The sequence below is a fragment of the Myotis daubentonii genome, chromosome 3, assembly GCF_963259705.1.
Source record: "Myotis daubentonii chromosome 3, mMyoDau2.1, whole genome shotgun sequence".
Lineage (NCBI taxonomy): Eukaryota > Metazoa > Chordata > Mammalia > Chiroptera > Vespertilionidae > Myotis > Myotis daubentonii.
The window spans coordinates 83,030,596-83,051,706 of NC_081842.1; the positions used below are offsets into that span (position 1 = coordinate 83,030,596).

General features: G+C 37.2%; 1 protein-coding gene across 1 annotated transcript in view; it reads right to left on the reverse strand.

Annotated features, from left to right (window-relative positions):
* The window catches only part of EPHA6 (EPH receptor A6), a 968,470-nt gene that overhangs the window by 511,712 nt on the left and 435,647 nt on the right, over positions 1 to 21,111 (reverse strand). The window contains exons 4-5 of the mRNA XM_059688042.1: positions 18,679 to 18,834; positions 1,830 to 2,165 (exon numbers count right to left, since the gene is read on the reverse strand). Of these exons, the coding sequence (XP_059544025.1) occupies positions 1,830 to 2,165; positions 18,679 to 18,834 (492 nt within the window). The remainder of the gene's footprint in view (positions 1 to 1,829; positions 2,166 to 18,678; positions 18,835 to 21,111) is intronic.

Genomic DNA, 21,111 nt, shown 5'->3' on the forward strand with positions numbered 1-21,111 from the left:
AGATTTGACAAGATTTTGTTGATATTATGGGAAAGAAGAAATAAGAATTCCATTTTGAACAACTGTAAAGCAACTTATATAATGTAGAGCTATTTGTTAAATAAAGGGGAAAATTCCACAGTAAAGACAAAGATGGTGATTGTGTGATACTATCTGTCTTTGTTTTATTTATTCGATGCATTTCTGAAGACATCAGCAATGTGAACTTATAGATAATATTTTGAATAAAATAGTCAATCATTTCAAATACATTTTAGTAAAGTATTAAAATTTCTTCCTGCACATTTTATAGGTTTAGCAATGCTTTTTAAACCCCTTCCCCCAATAATTATAGATTCACATCTCTCTACTAATCACTAGTCCCCAGGCACTAATAAATTCTCCAATTGTGTTATTTCAAGAATGCTATACAAGTGAATCCTACAGTATGCCAACTTTTGAGATTGGCTTTTGTACTCACCACTGAGCCCTTAAAGTTAATCCAAGAGCTTGTATCAATAGTCTTTTAATTGCTTAGTTGTATTCCAACACTTTCAATATACTTTTATTTAAAATATCAATATATGTTGTTTTAAGTGCATGTTATGGTCTCAACTGCATCCTCCCAAAATTCATGTTTCAGTCCTAACCTTGGTACCTCAGAATGTGGCCATATTTGGAGACAGGGTTTTTAAAGAGGTAATGAAGGTAAAATAAAATCACATTGTAGGCTTTTATCCAATACGACAATAACCTTATAAGAAGAAGAGACTAGGATACAGACACACACAGAGGAAAGACCATGTGAAGACACAGGGAGGAAATGGCTATCCACAAGCCAAGGAGACAGGCTTCAGAATGAGTTCAACCCTGCTGACACCTTGATCTCAGACTTCTAGTTTCCAGAACTGTGAGAAAATAAATTTCTGCTGTTCAAGCCCCTAGTCTATGGCATCTGTTATAACAGACCTAGAAGAATAAATACAGTGTATGAACACAGTTTTATCTTTATGAATTTGTTTCATATGTATATTCATATGCAACAATGCTTTCTTCCATAAGAGAATCATTTGTGTATCCACATAATTTATGAATGCGTCTCAAAGGGAATTTTTAAAATCTCTGAAGCTTTTCCTTTATTACTCTGAAATATATTATTATTATGGAAGAATTAAAGAGAATAGACACATATAAAAATTATAGGAGCATTTGCACCTAACTTCATTGCGGTAAAAATCTATAGCGTTATAAAGAGAACATTTAACTGAAAGCAACTGGATTTTTAAAAAAATATATAGTTTAGCTACCTTTTACAAACTGCACCTAAATAGCAGCATTTGGACATATTCTAGATTGTTTTCTATTTATTTTCAGAGTAGATCATGGTTAACTATGTTGACTAAAATCTTTTCACTATATAGGTATAAATTACAATTAACATAAATTCTTGCTATTTGCTTTATTTGATATGGAAAAGGGATGGCAGCATAACTAGGGCAACACAACTTCTATTCATTTAATATTTTTATGTCTAACATTCATTAGTGATATGAACTGACACATTAAGATATATTGGATTATATAGGATTATATAAAAAACATAAATGTATAAACAACAGAGAGAAGCACTGTTGTTTATACATTTATGAATCTAATTAACATACTACTAAGAAGAAACATCAAAAATATCTTTCTGCACCTTAGGAAACAAGAAGAAACAACAACCAGAAAATCGCCTCTGTAATGTATAGAGAATATAATTGCACTTTAGTAAATATAGGTCCACCAAGACTGTTATGCATCAGAAGGGAATTATGGGTCTGTTTTGAGAGAAGAGCAGTGGCACTTACCGTCTTGATCTGTGGTCACTGTAATGGCTGTGAATGGCTTGGGAGAAAAACTCAACTCAGAAACTCCATTCATGGCTTCTATTTCAAAGGTATAATTCACGTGAGACACAAAGTCAAGAACTATCACGGAATTGTTGATCAGGCCAGTATGTCTTGGGATGAAGCGGAGTCCTCCACCACAGTCCTCACACTGGCTGGTGTCTAAGCCACATTTCTTACAGATTACACTGTATGTGAGATCTTTTCTCCCTCCTGTGTCACTTGGTGGGCTCCATTCCAAAATAAGGGCTGTTTCATTGATGTTAAAAACCACATTCCTAGGAGCTGAAGGTGGCCCTAGAGAAAAGCAATTAAAAACAAATGTACATGTATAGGACAGTGAATTAATAGTGCTAACTTGAAAACTTCATCAATAAACACTTATTGGTCTTTTATATTAGTTTGAGCTCTTTCTTCTGATGGGAACCATAAAGAACCTATGGTTAATAACATCTGATTAAGTCCAGTAAGAAAGGAGTCTTTAGGAGTGAAGATAGAATCTAACATGGCAATTCTATTTTTCTAAATTTGGGGACTGAAAATATATAATAATCAAACATTTTAAATTATGTGAAGGTTTTGATTACATCTTAATAATTCACCATTTTCAAATAATTAAAAAGGAATATTGATATAAGTTATAACAAAACATGTATATTCATGTACTCAGTCCTTCAGTCTTCATACTATGCTTGGTATGTAGATAAAACTACCATTCATTACCTTTGACAATCCCTAAGTATCTGTTTCTCACAGGTTGAAAATAAATGACCATAAATTTAGGGTGAAAAGAAAGTTTGGAAGAAGAGGAAGAGAAAGGGAAACTAGAGGCAGGAGAAAGGTTTCTATTAGAGCCTTGCCAATTTCATGGGATAAAAGCATTATTTGGAAGAGAAAAAGGACATAAGAAATGGTGACTAGATTTTTATTGAGACTAACTTTATTAAGCAGAAGTGTCTTCTGAAAAGCTGATAAAAAGACCTACACAATCTCTTATTTGTCATTAAGACTCTGCATAAACCAAGCTGGTCCCAAGGAGTAGGTGAGCATGTTCCCTCAGTGTTCCTTCTCACTATTTTTCCATACTTAAATCCTTTAACTCTTCCAGCCTTTTCTTAAAGTTTTACCAATAATCTTTTACACTCATCTGAGTCTTTCAAACCTCAGCATAATATTATTTATTGAAAAATACTAACTGAAGTTCTACTAGGTGTCAAACACTGCCATATGTGTTATATGTGAAATACCAAAGAATCCTTTTTGTGAGATTATGCTTATAATATACTAGAGGCCTGGTGCACAAAATTTGTGCACGGGAGGGGGGGGTCCCCTCAGCCCAGCCTGCACGCTCTCCAATTCGGGACCCCCTTTGGGGGATGTCTGGCTGCTGGTTTAGGCCGGATCCTGGGGATCGGGCCTAAAACAGCAGTTGGACATCCCTCTCACAATCCTGGACTGCTGGCTCCTAATCGCTCACCTGCCTGCCTGCCTGGTTGCCCCTAACTTCCCCCCCTTGCTGGCCTGATCGCCCCTCACTGCCTCAGCATGCCAGCCTGATCACCCCTAACTGCCCCCCCTGCCAGCCTGATTTCCCCTAACTGCCCCCCTGCTGGCCTGGTCACCCCTAACTGCACCCCACACCGCTGGTCTGGTTGACCCGAACTACCCCCCCTGATGGCCTGGTTGCCCCATGCAGTCTCCTGTTCAGTCATCCCTCACTAAACCCCCTGCCGGCCTGGTCGTAGGCAGCCATCTTGTGAGGGCATGAGGGTTAATTTGCATATTACCTCTTTATTATATAGGATATGGGGGGGGGGGGCCCACACCCAGCCTTGCTGTGTGCCTGCCTCCAGAGTTCCCCAGTCCCCTCAGCCCCCCAGCCACCCAGGGCCAGCCCAAGGCACAGGCAAGCCTTGGATGTTGGCTGCCCAGCCACCCAGAGCCGCCCGAGGCTCAGGTAATCAGGGCCGGCCAAGGCTTGTGCTGCCGGAAGTGGCAGCAGCAGAGGTGTGATGGGGGGCGTCGCCGTCCCCTGATCACCGGGTTGCCTCCCGCCCCTGAGGGCTCCCAGACTGTGAGAGAGGGCAGGCTGGGCTGAGGGACCCCCCCTCCAGTGCATGAATTTTCATAGTAATAAAATAATTCTTGACTTTTTCTGTCTGACTTATCTTACTTAGCATGATATTCTCAAGATACATCCATGTTACAAATGGAAGTATTTCACCTTTTCTTATGGCTGAGTGGTTTCCCATTTTATATATGTACCACATCTTCTTTATCCAATCATCTTTGAAGAATACTTTGGTTCCTTCCATGTCTTGGCCACCATGAAGTAATCTTTTTAAAAAAGAGTGTTTGTGTAGGGAATGGCCTTAATGAGGACAGGGAACTCCTCAGTGAGATCTGTTATATGTACGGTGTCAGAGTAGCATAACATTAGTCATAATCTACATGACTGTGTATTGGGTTTGAGATATAAGAAGTGTTATATATTTTCCTTTTTTTTTTTTTTTTTGGTTAATCCTCACCTGAGGATATTTTTTCCATTGATTTTTAGAGAGAGTGGAAGGGAGGGAAGGAGAGAGACAGAGAGACAGAAACAGATATGAGGGAGACATATCAATCAGTTGCTTCCGTCACACGCTCCAACCAGGGAGGGGATCCTGCAACCCAGGTGCATGTTCTTGACCAGGAATTGAACCTGCAGTCCCCCTTGGTCCATAGGCCGATGCTCTAATCATTGAACCAAACTGGCCAGGACTATTTTCCTTTTTTATTTTGCTGGCTCCTTATACCATCAATATGATGGGTAGGGGCCTCAGCCATCTAGACCTAGAAATGAGATGGTTAGTTTTCCTAAAAGGTTTCTGCATACGTTGCTTTATGCATTTTATGTTCCAGAGAGCTACAGAAATGTCTGCCTTCAGAAAGGAAGATATGGAAGGGATTATAAACTAGAGCACAGGGACAAGTGTAGCTTTTACCTCCAACCTAGACTTATGCCTGGGAGATAAAGATACATTATCATTACCATAATAATGTCTTCCTACAGATGGCATATTCATATTGTTGCTCTTTTGTCTTATTTATAATGGAGATCATGAATTATTATTCACTTATATTTCCCTGAATAGGAAGAATGTTATCAATTATGTTATGGGTGTCTGCAAGTATATGACTGTCCGCTTGGAGATACTTAAAAAAAAAAGGCAGATACCCTTCTTACTCAAGGGTCCTCATATCAATTTGCATGACAATTAAATAGCTTTTTAATTGCTGTTAAATTGTGCCAGCTAAACTGTGATTTCATGCAAATATTCAGCTGTAATGACATGCAGTGAATCATTTACTAAGATTTAGAACTTGGAACAAAGAGAGACAATTAATTCTAATCCTCAGATTCAACTAAATTATGTGTCACTGGACTTTTATGAATGTGGCCTGATTGCTTTGTTATCATTTATAAATTATACAAAGATTATGAGACACATTGGGTGGGGGGGATCCCCTAGGAGCAATAACCCTTTTGGAGACATCTGTATTCAAATTTTTCAGGGATTTCCTTATTTTCATTTTGTTTTTTCTTTAAGAAAATCAAGTAATTCACATAGAAGAAAAGCAATCTTTACCCTCCAGAATGACTTCATAGGAAAAGGGCAATTATTCTGATTTGCAAATAGCTATTTTCTAAGCTCATCATATAATAAACCTTACATAAAAACTACAATTTTATTTTTACTGCTATACTAGAAAATATATTTTCATTCTTCTTCCCTTTTTTGTTGTTGCTTCAATTTGGATTCTTTTAAAGACTAAAAGAATAGCACTCTAATAGCAGGGCAAATGGAAGATTGTGGCAGCCCTGTCTCTTCCCTTCCCAAGAAGGCCCCTGGCCTTGCAGCCCCATATTCCACTTAGAGTATCAGAGGGCAGGTGGGCTATGGTTCGTATTATTTCATTTAAGTTTTTCCATGTAAAATGTTTTTAAATTGAACAAGTATTTTCCAAAATGTATCTTGTGCAATATCTTTAGTGCTATGAGATATTACACAAAATAATGAGCTCAGCACTCAAATTAAGATTCCTCTGGCAGATTGACACTGAAACAAAAGTAAAATAATTTGCTTCACTTTGTTGAATCCACCATTTCCCAAACATTTGTTCATAGAGTCTTATTTTCCAAGAAGCACCTGGAGAAATACTAGCATTCGGCAGAATACCCCTTTTTTTAAAAATATATTTTATTGATTTTTTACAGAGAGAAAGGGAGAGAGATAGAGAGAGTTAGAAACATCGATGAGAGAGAAACACCGATCAGCTGCCTCCTGCACACTCCCCACTGGGTATGTGCCCGCAACCAAGGTACGTGCCCTTGACCCCTTGACCGGAATCGAACCTGGGACCCTTGAGTCCATAGGCCGACGCTCTATCCACTGAGCCAAACCAGTTAGGGCCGGCAGAATACTCTTAAAGGCTGACAGACATATGAAAAAGTGTCATATTTCAGTTACTATACTGATTGGTGTAGATTAATTGTTTCATGTTTATAATTATTTCATGTTTATAATTATAGAAATATACCTAAAAAACAAATAGGGTCTTTTTCATGCTGACCAGACAGTGACTATTTGCCCACGAACTCTATAGCTAATTGTGGTTTGCAGATGCATTTTTAACCTTAAGAACAATGAAAATGTCATTCAAATGAAAATTTGATCCAAATAACAGGATATCAAGTCATGACAGGCTAGTGTCTATAAAGCTAACTTTTACTAGTTTTTAAGTTACTACCTGACATTAAAGGTAGTTGTACTGTTTTCTAATAAGAACATTTCTTCATATCTATGAGTTTATAAGTGAGAAAAATATTTCTATGTTCATGTATGTCAAAGAGAACATTAAATAATATTTAGCCATCTAGAGATGTTTAAATACTTTTGCAAATAAGTAAATTAAAAAATTTACTAAAGAAAGATAAATACATAGAAACGAATGAAGAAATATATCATTAGACTGTACTTCTTCATAGGAAAAGGGCAGTTATTCTAAATAATCTACTAAAAATATTTTGTCAGGTCTGCATATAAAAAGAATTTAAAAATTGAAAAGTCATTTTGTTCTTTGTATAATCACTTTTACTTTAACTTTTATCCATATCCATATTGCTAACTAATATCCTTTCTATATAATTTCTGAAAAGTATATTTAATAGGATCATCTATACGCAGAATTTTATATTATCCTTCTCTAAACCAAGTTGTACTAATTTATAAATTTTGTTCATATAATGTTTATATATTTGTAAATGGATGACAAGTAATCACAAAACTGGTGCTCCATGGGTAGGAAGAAACTAAATCAATTTATTCAGATAAAGAAATGAGGCTCTGGTAAGTACTATGATTATGTCAAGGTTATGTGGAATATTAGTGGTAGGATAATACCTAGGATTTTTTATGTTTAGATTTTTTTAATACCACATTGCATTCATCCTAGAGACAGAGAAGGTCTGTTAAATAAATACAAAAAGTATTTTATAGTGCTTTGTTTAGAAAGTACTGTCAAATACAAATTTTGAAGACATACAAATTATTGAGCAATTTATTGCCTTATTGCAACAGATTCCTTTTAACAATGTTATCTTAGAGCATTGAAAAGAGTTTTATTTACAGAAGAGCAATTGAAAATTAAATTTTCAAAATAAATATTCTCAAAATAAGTGAAGCATGTGCACTTTAAATTTTTTTGTATCCCACAGTCTCATTTTCTTCAATATTTTGCACCTTCTCCAGTACCGAAATTGATGTCTAAAATTAGGACTTGTTTTCCATTAATGTTTTCATAATACTGCTAATGACAACTTAGATAATTCATTTTAGATTCTCCATTCTTTCTAAAACTCACAGTTAAAAAAAAAAAAAGAAAAAATAAATCTAATAGATAAAATAACATTCACTTCAGAATAAAACCTAAACTCAATCTTGTCTACAAGAATTTTCATATCCAGGCCCATCCCTTCGCCTCAGTCCTTTGCACATACTGTTTCATTTTTCTTTTCTTTTATTTTATTGACCTTAGAGGGAGAGAAGGAGGGAGGAAAGGAGAGAGAAAGTGAGGGAGGAAGGGGAGAGAGAGAGGTAGGTTGCTTCACATACACACCCCAACTGGGGATCAAGCCTGCAACCTAGCTATGTGCCCTGACTGGAATCAAACCAGCCACCTTCTGGTGTATAGGACGATGTACCAACCAACTGACACACCAGTCCAATTTAGGTTTTACCCCCTTTGTGACACCCTCCTTTTGTCCTCAGTCAGAACTGAGCACTTTTATACCTTGTAGGCATGTATTCAGAAATATAGTCAACATTTTTAAGCACTCTTTTTTTTTTTCTAAAGAGTGTACTTAACATTTCACATGATTTATTTAATTCAATTATCATAATAAGTCTACAGGGTAGTTATTAGTATCCCTATTTTATAGAAGTATCTGATGCTTATCAAATTACATAGTATACTGAAATATCTGTATTCATGTACACAGGTCTACTGTGTTCCAGCCTGAACCAAAGGCAATATCTGCTTTAACAAAAGGAATGAATATAATGCATGGCTTTATGCAATCTTTCAAGAATCAATTTTTACATAGTGTAAAATTCGACAAATATTCTAGAGCAGAGTTTAAGGTTATACTTTTTGCAAGATCCTGACCCACATGACTTGAAATCTGAGAAGCGAAAGGAAATATTTATATCACCACAATCATGATTAACTATAATGATTCATAACGAAATGGATAGCCACCCATCTATCTATCCTTGGGAAGAAAGAAAAACTTGTTAAAATATAGTCTTGTAGATACTCAAAAGCTTTCAAAGTAAATATTTTGGCCCCAAATGTCTATGCTATACAGAATGAATATAAGTTTACCTTGGGAAAATTCCAAAAAATAGTTATCAACCATCCTCATCAATGCAGAAAAGAACACCAAACCCATAGAATAACTAATTGTAAGAATTACAGAAATGTATTATAGCTTGTTGCAGATCAGGAGTTAAAGGGCAAAACCACAGGTATGATAAAAGCACACTAAAATACAAATGAAATAATTAGAAGGCTGGCCTGGTGTCTTCTGCATTAAAAATGATGTTTTTCATAATACCATGAAAAAGGAGAAATCGTGCACACCTACAAAAATCCTTTTCTGCTTGAGTTAGACATACATTAGAAATAGAAAAGAGAAATATGAAGAGACTAAGTGCTGCCAAAATGTGTAACATCATGGGGATGATAATGAACCCTCTCTTTCCAATTATGCATGCTTATTGGTAATTGGTCTGTTGTGTACAAGCTGCTGATACTGAAAGGGATAACTCTCTCTGAGCTCCAACTGCAGAGGGCAAGAACAGATTCACCCTGAAAGCAAGCAGTAACCCAATATTCTACAGAGTGGTAACTCAATTCTCCAGTGTTAGCTGAAGGACCCTTAATATTCTCTTCCTATAGAGCAGTGGTTCTCAACCTTCCTAATGCCGCGGACCCTTTAATACAGTTCCTCATGTTGTGGTGACCCCCAATTTCATTGTTACAAATTGAACATAATTAAAGCGTAGTGATTAATCACAAAACAATATGTAATTATATATGTGTTTTCCGATGGTCTTAGGCGACCCCTGTGAAAGGGTCGTTTGACCCCCAAAGGGGTCGCGACCCACAGGTTGAGAACCGCTGCTATAGAGGAACCTCTCCCAGGTGATTTGGTAAAAAATCCTCCACTGAAATAAAAATTAAAGTGTTTGTGCTTAGGAAACTCTATGAAGTTCAAGTGACATCTTACATGAGTGATCTGTATTAGGGAAATGGATTCATTACATACCGGTATCTATTCTGTAATGTAAAGATCATTTTAATTTTAAGAAAAACAAAGATTGCAATACATGGAGTGAATATTTAGAGTTATTTTCTATAGAAAGACAAGTCAAGAATATAGCACACCCTGCTAAAAGTTATAAAATCCATCTTTACAACTTCTATTTCGGCCTTTGTAAAATTGTTGCTGCTACACTGGGTTTGCAATGAACCACGTAACCAATCAGTTGCACTTTTGCATTTCAGTTGTGAGATAAAAAAGCAAGGAACCAGAATGGTTTTCTCCATGTAAAATGTGCTTAGGAGAGGGGGCAAAATCTCTAAGAGAGGGGGAAAAAAGAAGAGACAGCAAGCAGAGCAGGGGTACCTGTACCCACCCAGAAGTGGATTACTAAGTAGGGCTGCAGAAATGAAGAGCATCTCTCCTGCTACAGTCAGCACACTATCTGCTCTACTCAAAATAAGAGTGACAGAATAATGACTTTCTTAGATGGCCAATTATTCCAGCAATAAGGAAGCCATGTTTTACAATGTTAGCCTTAGAGAAAAAGTAAATTCAACTTTTACACTTTCATCCCAATCACTGTTGGTGTATGTCAAATACAAAGAAACAGAGACATGATATTTGTCTTGTATTAAGAATGAAGTTTGAAAATGCTATTTTTACACACAAGGTACTTGATTGCATATTTAAATGACAAAAAAAAAAGGGAAAGAAAAAAAGAAATTCTGATGTGCGTTAGAATTATATACATACAGTGGCCTGGTGCATGGAATTCGTGCACATTAAAAGAGAATTAGTGAGAAGAAATATTTTAATATTGCTATTTGCCCTTTCTCTATAATAAAAGTGTCAGAGATGAAAGAAAATTAGTATAATGTATATAAAATCTCTCTCCTGTCAGAGTCTGGGGCGCTCCAGGGCCGGACCTAGAATCAAGTCCCTGCCCACCACCCTCACGCACTTCGAAAACACAGAAGACTCAGACTCCGCCGACTCCACCCCCATTGAGTGAGACCCAGACCCGCCCGCCCTACCCGTGTCAAGCCCCTGCAGGCGGGGGGCACAGCCTCAGGTTCCCCAGCCCAGCGCTGCACAGGGGTGCAGCCTCAGGTCCCCTGGCTGGCACCGGGGCTGGGGGTGAGGTCTGAGGTCCCTGTCAAGCCCTGCTGGGCAGGGAGCATGACCTGAGGTCCTCTGTCAAGCCCTGAAGGTGGAGGGCACGGCCTGAGGTCCCCTGGCCCAGTGCCGGGGCAGGGAGTACAGCCTGAGGTTTTCCAGCCGGAGCCAGGGTGGCGGGCGTGGCCTGAGGTCCCCCATCAAGCCCTGCCGGGCGGGGGGCAAGGCCTGAGGTCTCCCAGTCCGGCGCTGGGGCGGGGGCGCAGTCTGAGGTCTCCTGGCCTAGATCCGGGGCCGGGGGCACGGCTTTAGTTCCCCTGTCGAGCAAGCCCACCCCCTCTGCCCCCCGCAGCATCATACCGGTGCTGAATGGGGACACAGTCAGGCAGCCTGACATTAGCACTGGGGGCGGCCTTGCCCACAGACTGGTTGTGACTGGGACACCGTAATGGACAAATTAGCATATTATCTCTTTATTAGATAGATATGAGTTACATTTTATTTTATGAACTTTTCTAAATAGGTAACACAAATGCCTGTTTAATCTATTAATCTTCCAGGATCTGTTCTGTAGCTTTAAAAAACTCTATGGATTTAAACACATGAGAAACATCAAAATAAAAATGCTATGAGTGTGGAATTATATTTTGTCTAACTTTTCATGCATCCATATATAAACCCTCATTTCATTTCTCTTGACCTTTTCATGCTTTCTGCTTGACAAGCACTTTCTTAGTAACTCTTATTTTCCTTTGTTTCTTCAACCTCAGTAATTTCCCTTCTGGCCTGGAAAAGCCTTAGACAGTTATTTTGATAACAGACTTGGCAGGCAGTAGGGTCTCCTGCCCTAATTGATCCAGACTTGATATTGTGGAGCGTCCCCCACAGCTCATCCTTTAAAACATAGAACATACATTAATGAGTCACCTGAGAAATAAAGTTAAGAATTTATAAAGTAGATTAAGAAACTAGAGAAAACATTTCAGTATTTCATTTTAAATTTCTTATAATTTCTTTGTATATTTTGCAGTTTATGCAAAAAAAGACAATGAATGTTTTTAAAAATATATTTTTGTTGATTTCAGAGAGGAAGAAAGAGGGAGAGATAGAAACATCAATGATGAGCTTCATTAATCAGCTGCCTCCTGCATGCCCCAAACTGGGGATCGAGCCTGCAATTTAGGCATGTGCCTTGACCGGGAATCAAACCATGACCTCCTGGTTCATAGGTCAATGCTCAACTACTGAGCCATGCTGGCTGGACACACACATCAATTTTTAAAAATCAAGAAGACCCAAACTCTGAAGTATGCTGCTGGTACAACTGTGTATTAGGACTATTTGAGAGCGACCCTAATGTAGTTAAAGTTGGAGAGGTTGAAACAGGCCAGGGCTAGACTTTATATGTCCTTGAATTAACTCTTACAATATTGGGCTTTGAAAGACTTTAGGTAGAGGAAGTGGAAATATGATCAAGGTTTTGTTTGTGTTTTTAGCAATAATACTTTCTAATAGTTTGAAATATTTTGAGGGATGAAAGACAAGGAAAGAGACTTGCTGAGATATTATTAAATTAGTCTAAGGGAATAGTTGAAGGCCTTAACTAAAAGGATAGGGTTAGGAATTGACAGGAAAGAATGAATTGAAGAAATGCTAAGAGGTAGAATTATAGGACTTGTGACCACTTGAACATGTTGAGGTTGGGGCAGATATATGAATATAAACTTTTTGGCTTGAATGGATAGGTGAATAAAGATTCACCGGGGTATATGAGCAAGCTGGGGTAGAAAGAAATAAAATTGACTTTTGCAGGTTGAGCTCAAAATTGTTAGTTAATTTGTTCATTAAATGTTACTTAGTGCCTAGTATCTGCCAGGTACTATTATTAGTGCAAAAGATACAATAAAGAAAGAATATCCATGACCTCATGGCCCTTTCAATCTACCATGGGTTGAATGACAATAAACAAGGAAGCAATTATACAAATAAATCTGATATTTTCAAAGAGTAACTGGGAGGGATTCTATTTTTGAATGGGTAGGCAGGAAATGTCTGTCCTAAGAACTGATATTTGAGCCTGAATGACAAAAAGGCAACAGTCATGTGCAGACCTAGAGGGCATTTCAAGTAGAAGAAAGTTCTGGCATTAAGGATGAGAACAACCTCAACATCTTGGAAATAAGGCTTACTTGCCAAGCCCTGAGACTGCTGGCTTCTTTGCTTAGAGAGTAAAACTGCCTTTTTTCCCCCTTCACTTTCCCCCTCTCTTTCTGAATTCTCTCATTAGGGAAGTTTTTTAACTATTTGAAGATAACGGTTTGTTAATTACAATCTGGATGCAAATTGCCCACACTGTTCGGCCTTGTTTTAACTTTCCTGTTTCCCTATTCCTTCTGCCCTGGAATCCTGTAACAGAAGGTTGGAGATGCAGGCAGGTTTCCATAGGACAAATAGGTTGTCAGATCCATAATTAGTTTGCTAGAACACTCTGGACCTTAGGAGAGAAGACTGGGATAAGGATAAAATATAGGCATCACCTATTTACATGTGCCATTTGCGGAAAAGAACATGTGAAAAGATAAAAAGGCAAAGAAAGGAATGTGAGAATAATTAACATTCAACTGGTGAGCAAAAGAAGAGAACCCATTAACAGGGACCAACACAATGGTGAAAAAATTAAGAGGGTGAAGGTAAGACTGCAATATCTTAGACTGAGAGAGAACAGATAGTTTCAAGAAAAAGGGAGTAATCAAAAATAATTAAATGTAACGGGACAAAAATGTTTCTAATGAGAAATGGCAAATAAGATCATTGGCGAATTTTTCTTATACAGTATACTTGAAGTGATGGAAGAAAAATCTGATTGCAGTAGAGTGAAGAGCAAAAATCTGAATGCAGTAGAATGAAAATTAAGTTAAAAGCGAAGAAGTAGCTATAGCCAGTGAAGACTGCTTTTCCAAGATGTGTTTTTGAGGAGAAATAGTATTGGATTGGGAGCATTTTTTAAAGGATAGAAGTTTGAGTGTACTTACAGGCTATGAGCTAGAAGTTAGTGAGAAAAAAAAAAGTCAAAAGAGGACATTAACAATGATAGCCAGGCCAGTAGAAAGTTCAAGGATCAGATTACCTCATCACCACCACCAACACAACTGTTCAAGAGGTTAGCTATGATGATGAGACATCTTTTTTGGTTTGTTTCAACTTTTGGAAACATCTACAAGTCCTTATGTAGAGACCTCACCAAAAACTTTATACATGGAAAATAAGCATATGAAAAGACACTCTGCATAGCATGTCATCAGAGAAATGCAGATTAAAACAACAATGAGATACCACTACACACCTATTAGAAATAGCCAAAATACACAACACTGACAATATCAAATGCTGGCAAGCATGTGGGGCAGCAGGAACTCTCATTCTTTATTGGTGGGAATGCAAAATAATAATTTAGTGGTTTCCTATAAAATTAAACAAACCCTTACCATATAATCTAGCAGTCACACTTCATGATATTTACTCAAAGGAGCTGAAAACTTATGTCCACACAAAAAGCTACACATTCATGTTTAGCAGCTTATTCATAATTGCCAAAACTGGAAAGCAGCCAAGCTGTCCTTTAGTGGGTAAATGGATATATGAGCTGTGGTACACCCAGACAGCACTAAAAAACAAATAATCTATCTAGCCATTAAAAAGACATGGAAGAGTCTTAAATAAATATTACTGAGTGAAAGAAGCCAGTCTAAAAAGGCTACATACTGTATTATGAATGAGACAGTAAAAAGATAAGTGGTTGCCATGGGTTGGGGGGAGGAAAGGATGAATAGGCAGGGCACAGATTTTGTGGCAGTGAAAATAGTCTGTACGATGCTATAGTGATGGGTACATGTCATTATAAGTTTGTCCAAATCCACAGAATGTACAAACCAAGAGTGATCCCTAATGTAAACTGTGGACTTCGGGTGATTATGCTGTGTCAATGCAGATCCATCAGTTGTAACTAACCTATGTATCATTCCGATGAGGATGTTGATAGTGAGGAAAGCTATAAACATCAGAGGTAGGAGGATACACGGGAAATCTCCATATTATCTCTTAATTTTGTTGTGAATCTAAAACTGTTCTAAAAGAAAGCAATATTAACAAAAATCTTTATTTAAATAAATTATGTATGTTACATGTTTCAAGATCATGAAATAAAAGAAGACACATATCTCTGTATTGAAAGAGAGAAAGCAATATTCAATGCTCTAGCCAAGCCACACCGGCCAGGGCTATCAAATGCTAAAATTATTGTTATATATATATATATATTTTTTTTCAATTATAGTTTACATTCAATATTTTTCTGTATCAGTGTCATATGTACAGCAATGTGGTTAGAAAATCATGTACTTCACAGAGTGGCCCTCCTGCTGCTTCAAGTACTTACCTGGCCCCATACATATTTGTCACAATATTCCTGACTATATTCCCTATGCTGTAATCTACACGTCGGTGACTGTTCTGTAACTACCAATTTGTACTGCTGGATCCCTTGACCTTTTCCACCCAGCCCCCTAATCCCTCTCCCCTCTGACAACAGTCAGTCTGTTATCTGTATCTCTGAGTTTGTTTCTTTTTTGTTTGTCTATTTATTTTGTTCATTAGAAATCTTAATGGTGAAATCACATGCATTGTTGTACCAGAAACTTAAGGGTTGTTGATGGCACTAAGAGGCAGGGAATGACTTCCTCAGAGTCCTTAAAATCGTATCATTTATATAATCATACAAAATACATATATGAACTCTGTCCTTACTATGCTGTTTATCAGCCAAAATTCCTGGTTAGTCATTCCCAATATTTTACTCCTTCATTTTCTTTTAAACTCATACATTCAAAATGTCCCTGCCCCTAATTCTAAGGAAAAAGATACCTCCTTTTAAACCCCTGGGAAAATTCTCTAAAAACAGTTTCAAAGGCTTACCCTGACAAAAATCATCAGAAAGTGATGGGATTGACTGTTTACCTGACCTGAATTCTAACCCTTATATAATACACAATTGGAATAAAGGCATTAGAGAATGGCTAATTTGTAGATATATGATCTCGAAGTCAAGGGAGCTTGCAGATATTAAAATCTGAATATTGTTTGTGGTTAATGGAAGATAGGAAGGGTTGACTACTTGCTTGATTTGCAGCTTCAAAAGTACCGTGTCTTGGTAAACCCTGGTGGTCCTCTTAAGAAGGACCAGGGTCTAATTGTCAAATTGTTCAATGACCTCCTGACTTGTCATTTTCCTGATTTTTCTTTCCCAATAATCTAATCCTTTAATTTTATGAGCTATGATGCTTTGGAGTTTATGTGTCTCCCTTTTCCTGAATATACTTCAATAACAACAAGGGTCTCTCATCTAATCAGAGTGTAATTCAAAACGTTACTGACATCAGACACCTACTGTGTGCTAGGTATTGTTCTTAGCACTTTTCAAATATTAACTTAATCATCATAACAAAAGAATGATATTGGTACTGTTATGATCACTACAAATGGTACAACTGAGGCAAAGAGAGGTTAAATAATTTGTCCAAGGTTACATACCTAGAAAGCACCAAAACCAAGATTTATACTCAGATAATTTGACTCTTAAAGATGGTAAATTACTAACACACTATGCTAAGCCTTTGCTAAAACAGGGCAAAGAAGTCCTCAAGGAAGCAGTAGAGAGAAGCCTTGAGAGGGGAACCTCCTAGGACTGGACCAGGAGACCTGACCAAAGCTTTCAGCTTTTTGGGGGGAGTTATATCTTCAATCCCAGATGGCAACATAGAATGCTGTTCCCTGCCTAAAGCACTGCCCAACAATGACCAGAATTAAACATTTTTGAATTGCACTTAGTATAGCTAAGGCAGGCAAACATTTTAAATATGTCCTATCTAATAAAGATGAAATATGCAAATTGACCGTAACTTCATGACAACGATGGCATTGCCCGCAGCCAATAAGGAGGGAATATGTAAATTGATGCAACAAGGTGAGAGGTGGAAAGGCAGCTCTGGCCAGAACAAAGGTGGAAAGGCGGCTCCAGGCTGCAGTGAAGGCGGAAAGGCAGCTCCGGGCAAGAGCAAAGGCGGTGCCAGCAGCCAAGGGAAGGAAGGCCTATTCTTGCACGAATCTTCGTGCATCAGGCCTCTAGTAATTTATAATATCAAGCATAAAAAAAGATTTTTTTTAATGAAAGAAAATCCAGAAAACATCAAACATTAAGTTGGTAAATACACATATCTGAATCAATAATGACTGACTGACTAGTTTGCCAGGTTCACAGACCTTGTTGCATCCCTATATATTTCCTTAATTAGTCTCTTGCTCCAAAGAACCATAAGTCTTGCGAACTACCTATGTTGCTACCTCATGAAGGATTATAATAATAAGACTTGATATATTCCTTCAACTTGTCAACTGTATATTTATGAACTAAGAAAATAAAGGGAGGATATTCTCTTCTATCACTCACATGAGAAGCTCCATTCACTTTCTGATATAGGATTTGAGAGATATTTGCCTGGTAGTACTGTAGCTATTTCAAACTCCACCATCTACCTAAGCTGGTGTATGTTATCCACAATATAACATAATGATATGCACCAACTGTGCAGGAAAGATTGCCTGTGTACAGTAATATCAAGCTCTTCCTGTTCAAAACTATTTCCAAATCACTTGAGAAATTATATTTAGAATTTTCCTTTTCCCATTTATAAACTTAAAATATTTTCTTAGGGGAAAAAAATTTCAAGGTAGTAATTTCCCAAGCTACAAATTTCTGAATAAGGTAGTGTCTCAGCATTTGCAAAAAGGTAAGAATTACATCTATTAATGAATGTGTTGCATTTTTATTAAATGTGTTCATAAAGATATTTTATATGAAAGTCTGTAGTAATACAGACAAATCTAACAACTGTATTAGTTAAAAAAAATAGGCTATATCTATTTCCTCTAGGGAATATGTCACATTACATAATTCTCAATATATTTTTGCCTCTAAGAAATTATACAAGATAAGTAATATTTTGGCACCAATTCATCAAAAAGATGGGCAAAATGTCACTATACTATCTTATTCATGTATTTAAAAAGATTTTTATAACTATCTCAGAGGTGACATTTTACTTTTGCATAGCCTAGCAATGCATTAATATATTCATTTTTATTTTTATAATGTACAGATATTTCACAATACTTTAATAACAAATACAAATAATTTAAAATTCTTAGTGTATGCATTTAGATTTAAATCTACTTGTTCCAACCCCAAAATTGGAGAAAGAGTGAGAGATGAAATGTAAACAAACTCAGAAATATCTTCCTTTAAAGAAAAATGTCAAAGAAAACTCAAAATGTTTCCACATAACAATAGCGCAACGGCTCTTGTCCCCTGAGGAAGTTTCTTCACATGGAAAACTTGATTGTCCTAACTTGAACTGCCTAAAAGAATGGTCAAGGGTGGAAGCAAAGAAGAGAAGTTTTGCTTATAAATTCTCAGGCAGCCTTAAACTATTCAATTTCCTAAGGACTGATTATGGTCAGGGAAAATTTACAGGTCTCCAAACCAGTGTTTGGCATTTGCATGTGAAGGATAAATGTGAATTTTGAGGAGTAAACACATTCTTTGCAAGGAGCTAAAAACTGCTGGTAATAAAGAAAAACTTTTTCCTTGACTGTTACCAAAGACAATTAGCATTTATGGTACAGCATTTTGTATATCTACATTTTAAAAATATTAGAATAGAGGCCAAAAGGGTCTGAAATAGGATTTCCCAATGCAAAATATAGACTTACTGGTACATGCCATGGAAGGTGGGTCTTTTTCAGCTCGGAAGTAACCCTTTTCACACTGACAGACAGAAGTTGCTTCCATGTAGGTTAAACTGTGTGGAGGGCATTTAGAACATTTTGTGTTCCCAGCAAATGCTTTATAGAATCCTGGTCTGCAAGCTGTAAAAATAGACAAAATAATTTTTGTTATTATTGCTAGAGTTCTTTTATTTGCACCTGTACAACATATTTTAATTTAAATACACCTTGGATATCAGAGTTCAATGTCACACATACACAGAAAAGTCAACATATGTTAATATTAGTGAATTAAATTAGTTATTCAAAATTAGCAACACAACAGTGACTTTACGTTTTACTTTAGGTAGCTAATTTTTAAATGCATACCTGAAACACACATACACAGAACAGCAGTGCTTATCAGTGTGGGGATGTCCATAACCAGCAGGAAAGGAAATCATTTGTGGAGTCCTGAGAGATGGCACTAAATTACATTGACCCACACTGTTAAAAAAGTATTTATGTTCCATTTCTTCCTCAGTCCTTCTGAACACTCAAAGTCCCAGGGTGGTGCTTGGGTATCTTTAATACCTTTCTTAAGGGCAAAGATAAAAACCTTTTTAACAAAATGAGAGCTGGCCTTATATCCAGAGACCTTAGCAAGCAAGATCCAGATATCGTTTTGATAACTATATTGCTTTATTTTTAATCATTTTTATTTATTATGGCAAACAAGTGTTGACGCCGATAAGAATATACCTGCCAAGAAGGGCTCCTTATGGTTAATCAAGCCCAAATTTATAACCAGAGTCTAGCAGCCATTGTTGACAGAGGCCTCTCATGCACCCTGTGAAAAGCCACAGAGTAACCTGCCAAGCCTGCTGTACTGTGCTCCTGCCTTCTGAGTAGACCCCTGTGAGAGAGCTCCTAGGATAAAAATGCTGCCAGTAAGATTGAGACTTTCCCCATGCAACCAGAGCTGTGCAGCTATATCCGCATTTGCATTTCACCAACCAATCAGAATGGCTCCCTCTGACCAATGAGGATGCTGCTATTTGGACCAAGCAAACCGTGAGTATTTGGAGTTCTCATTTGCATAGAAATGGACCAATCAGGGACAAGGGTTGGAAACTTCTGTGTCAATCTCCCCTCTCTCTCTTGGAGCACACTTTCAGCTTCCATTGAAAATTGTGTTTCCCTGGCAGAAGCTGTAACACTGGAGAGGAGCTGTCTCGCTGGGGCAAGGTGGAGCTGTCTTGTCTGAGCAGAGCTGTGGGATGCGAGCTGTGACACTGCAGTCTCCCTGCGTGGGCTACCTCACCCGGCCTGTTCCAAGCTGTGCTGTTCCATATCCATGCTGTTAAACAACTGAACTGTTTCACAGACACACAGTTTCACAATTGATTTGTTTTGATGGAATAAATTCTCCCAGTTCACCAAACCCCAAGTCTGGGAATCTTGTTGATACTGAATTGGCAGTGATGACTTTTTAGTCACCTAACTTTTCTATTTATTATATTGAAATAAATGTACTTTAAAATTTTGAATTAGTTAAAAAGTGAGTAGACAAATATTAAATAAACTAGAGGCCTGTTTCACAAAAAGATTCGTGCAATAGGCCCTCCCTTCCCCTGGCTGCCTGCACCGGTTTTCCTTCAGCTCCGGGAACCCAGGCCTTCGCTCCAGCCAGAGCCACCTTTAAAGCCTTTGCTGCTCCAGCTGGAGCCGCTTTGATCGCTGCTCTGGCCAGACCCACCTTCAGTCTTTGCTCCCCCAATTCACACCTACATATGCAAATTAACCGCCATCTTTGTTGGTGGTTAATTTGCATATCTTGCTGATTAGCCAATGGGTAGCATAGCGAAGGTAAGGTCAATTACCCTGTTTGTCTATTATTAGATAGGGTAAGGTATATATGCTATATGCATATGGCGAAAACATAAAAATGGAATGCAAATGACTAAATTTTCACCAAAAAATCATGAACATTAAAATATAAATGAGTAAAGTTATATGATGAATAGTGTTATTGATTTTTATCTTTGCTTAATCCATATTATTTTCAGAGTACATTTTTACAGGAATGGAAAACCTAGAAAAAAGGATCCTATGCTAGGTGTACATCCAAAGGTCAAGAACGGTAAAAAGGCTTAGTTATTTCTGGTCTTAGAGAAATCACTGCTGGCCACTTTCTAAATTAAGACTATCATACAAAATTAAAGTAATTTTCCAGGAACATATATTACGTTAACAAATGTTTTTAACAAACTACTTATTTTAGAACTCAACATATTTTCATAAAATGTTCTATTTAAAAATATACAAAAATCCTAATTTAACAATAATAAATATATGCTTAGGGCTTCTGCTTATATATTGAGGACAGAAAAGAATAACTGCCATTAATTTTTTTAAAAAAATATATTTTTATTGATT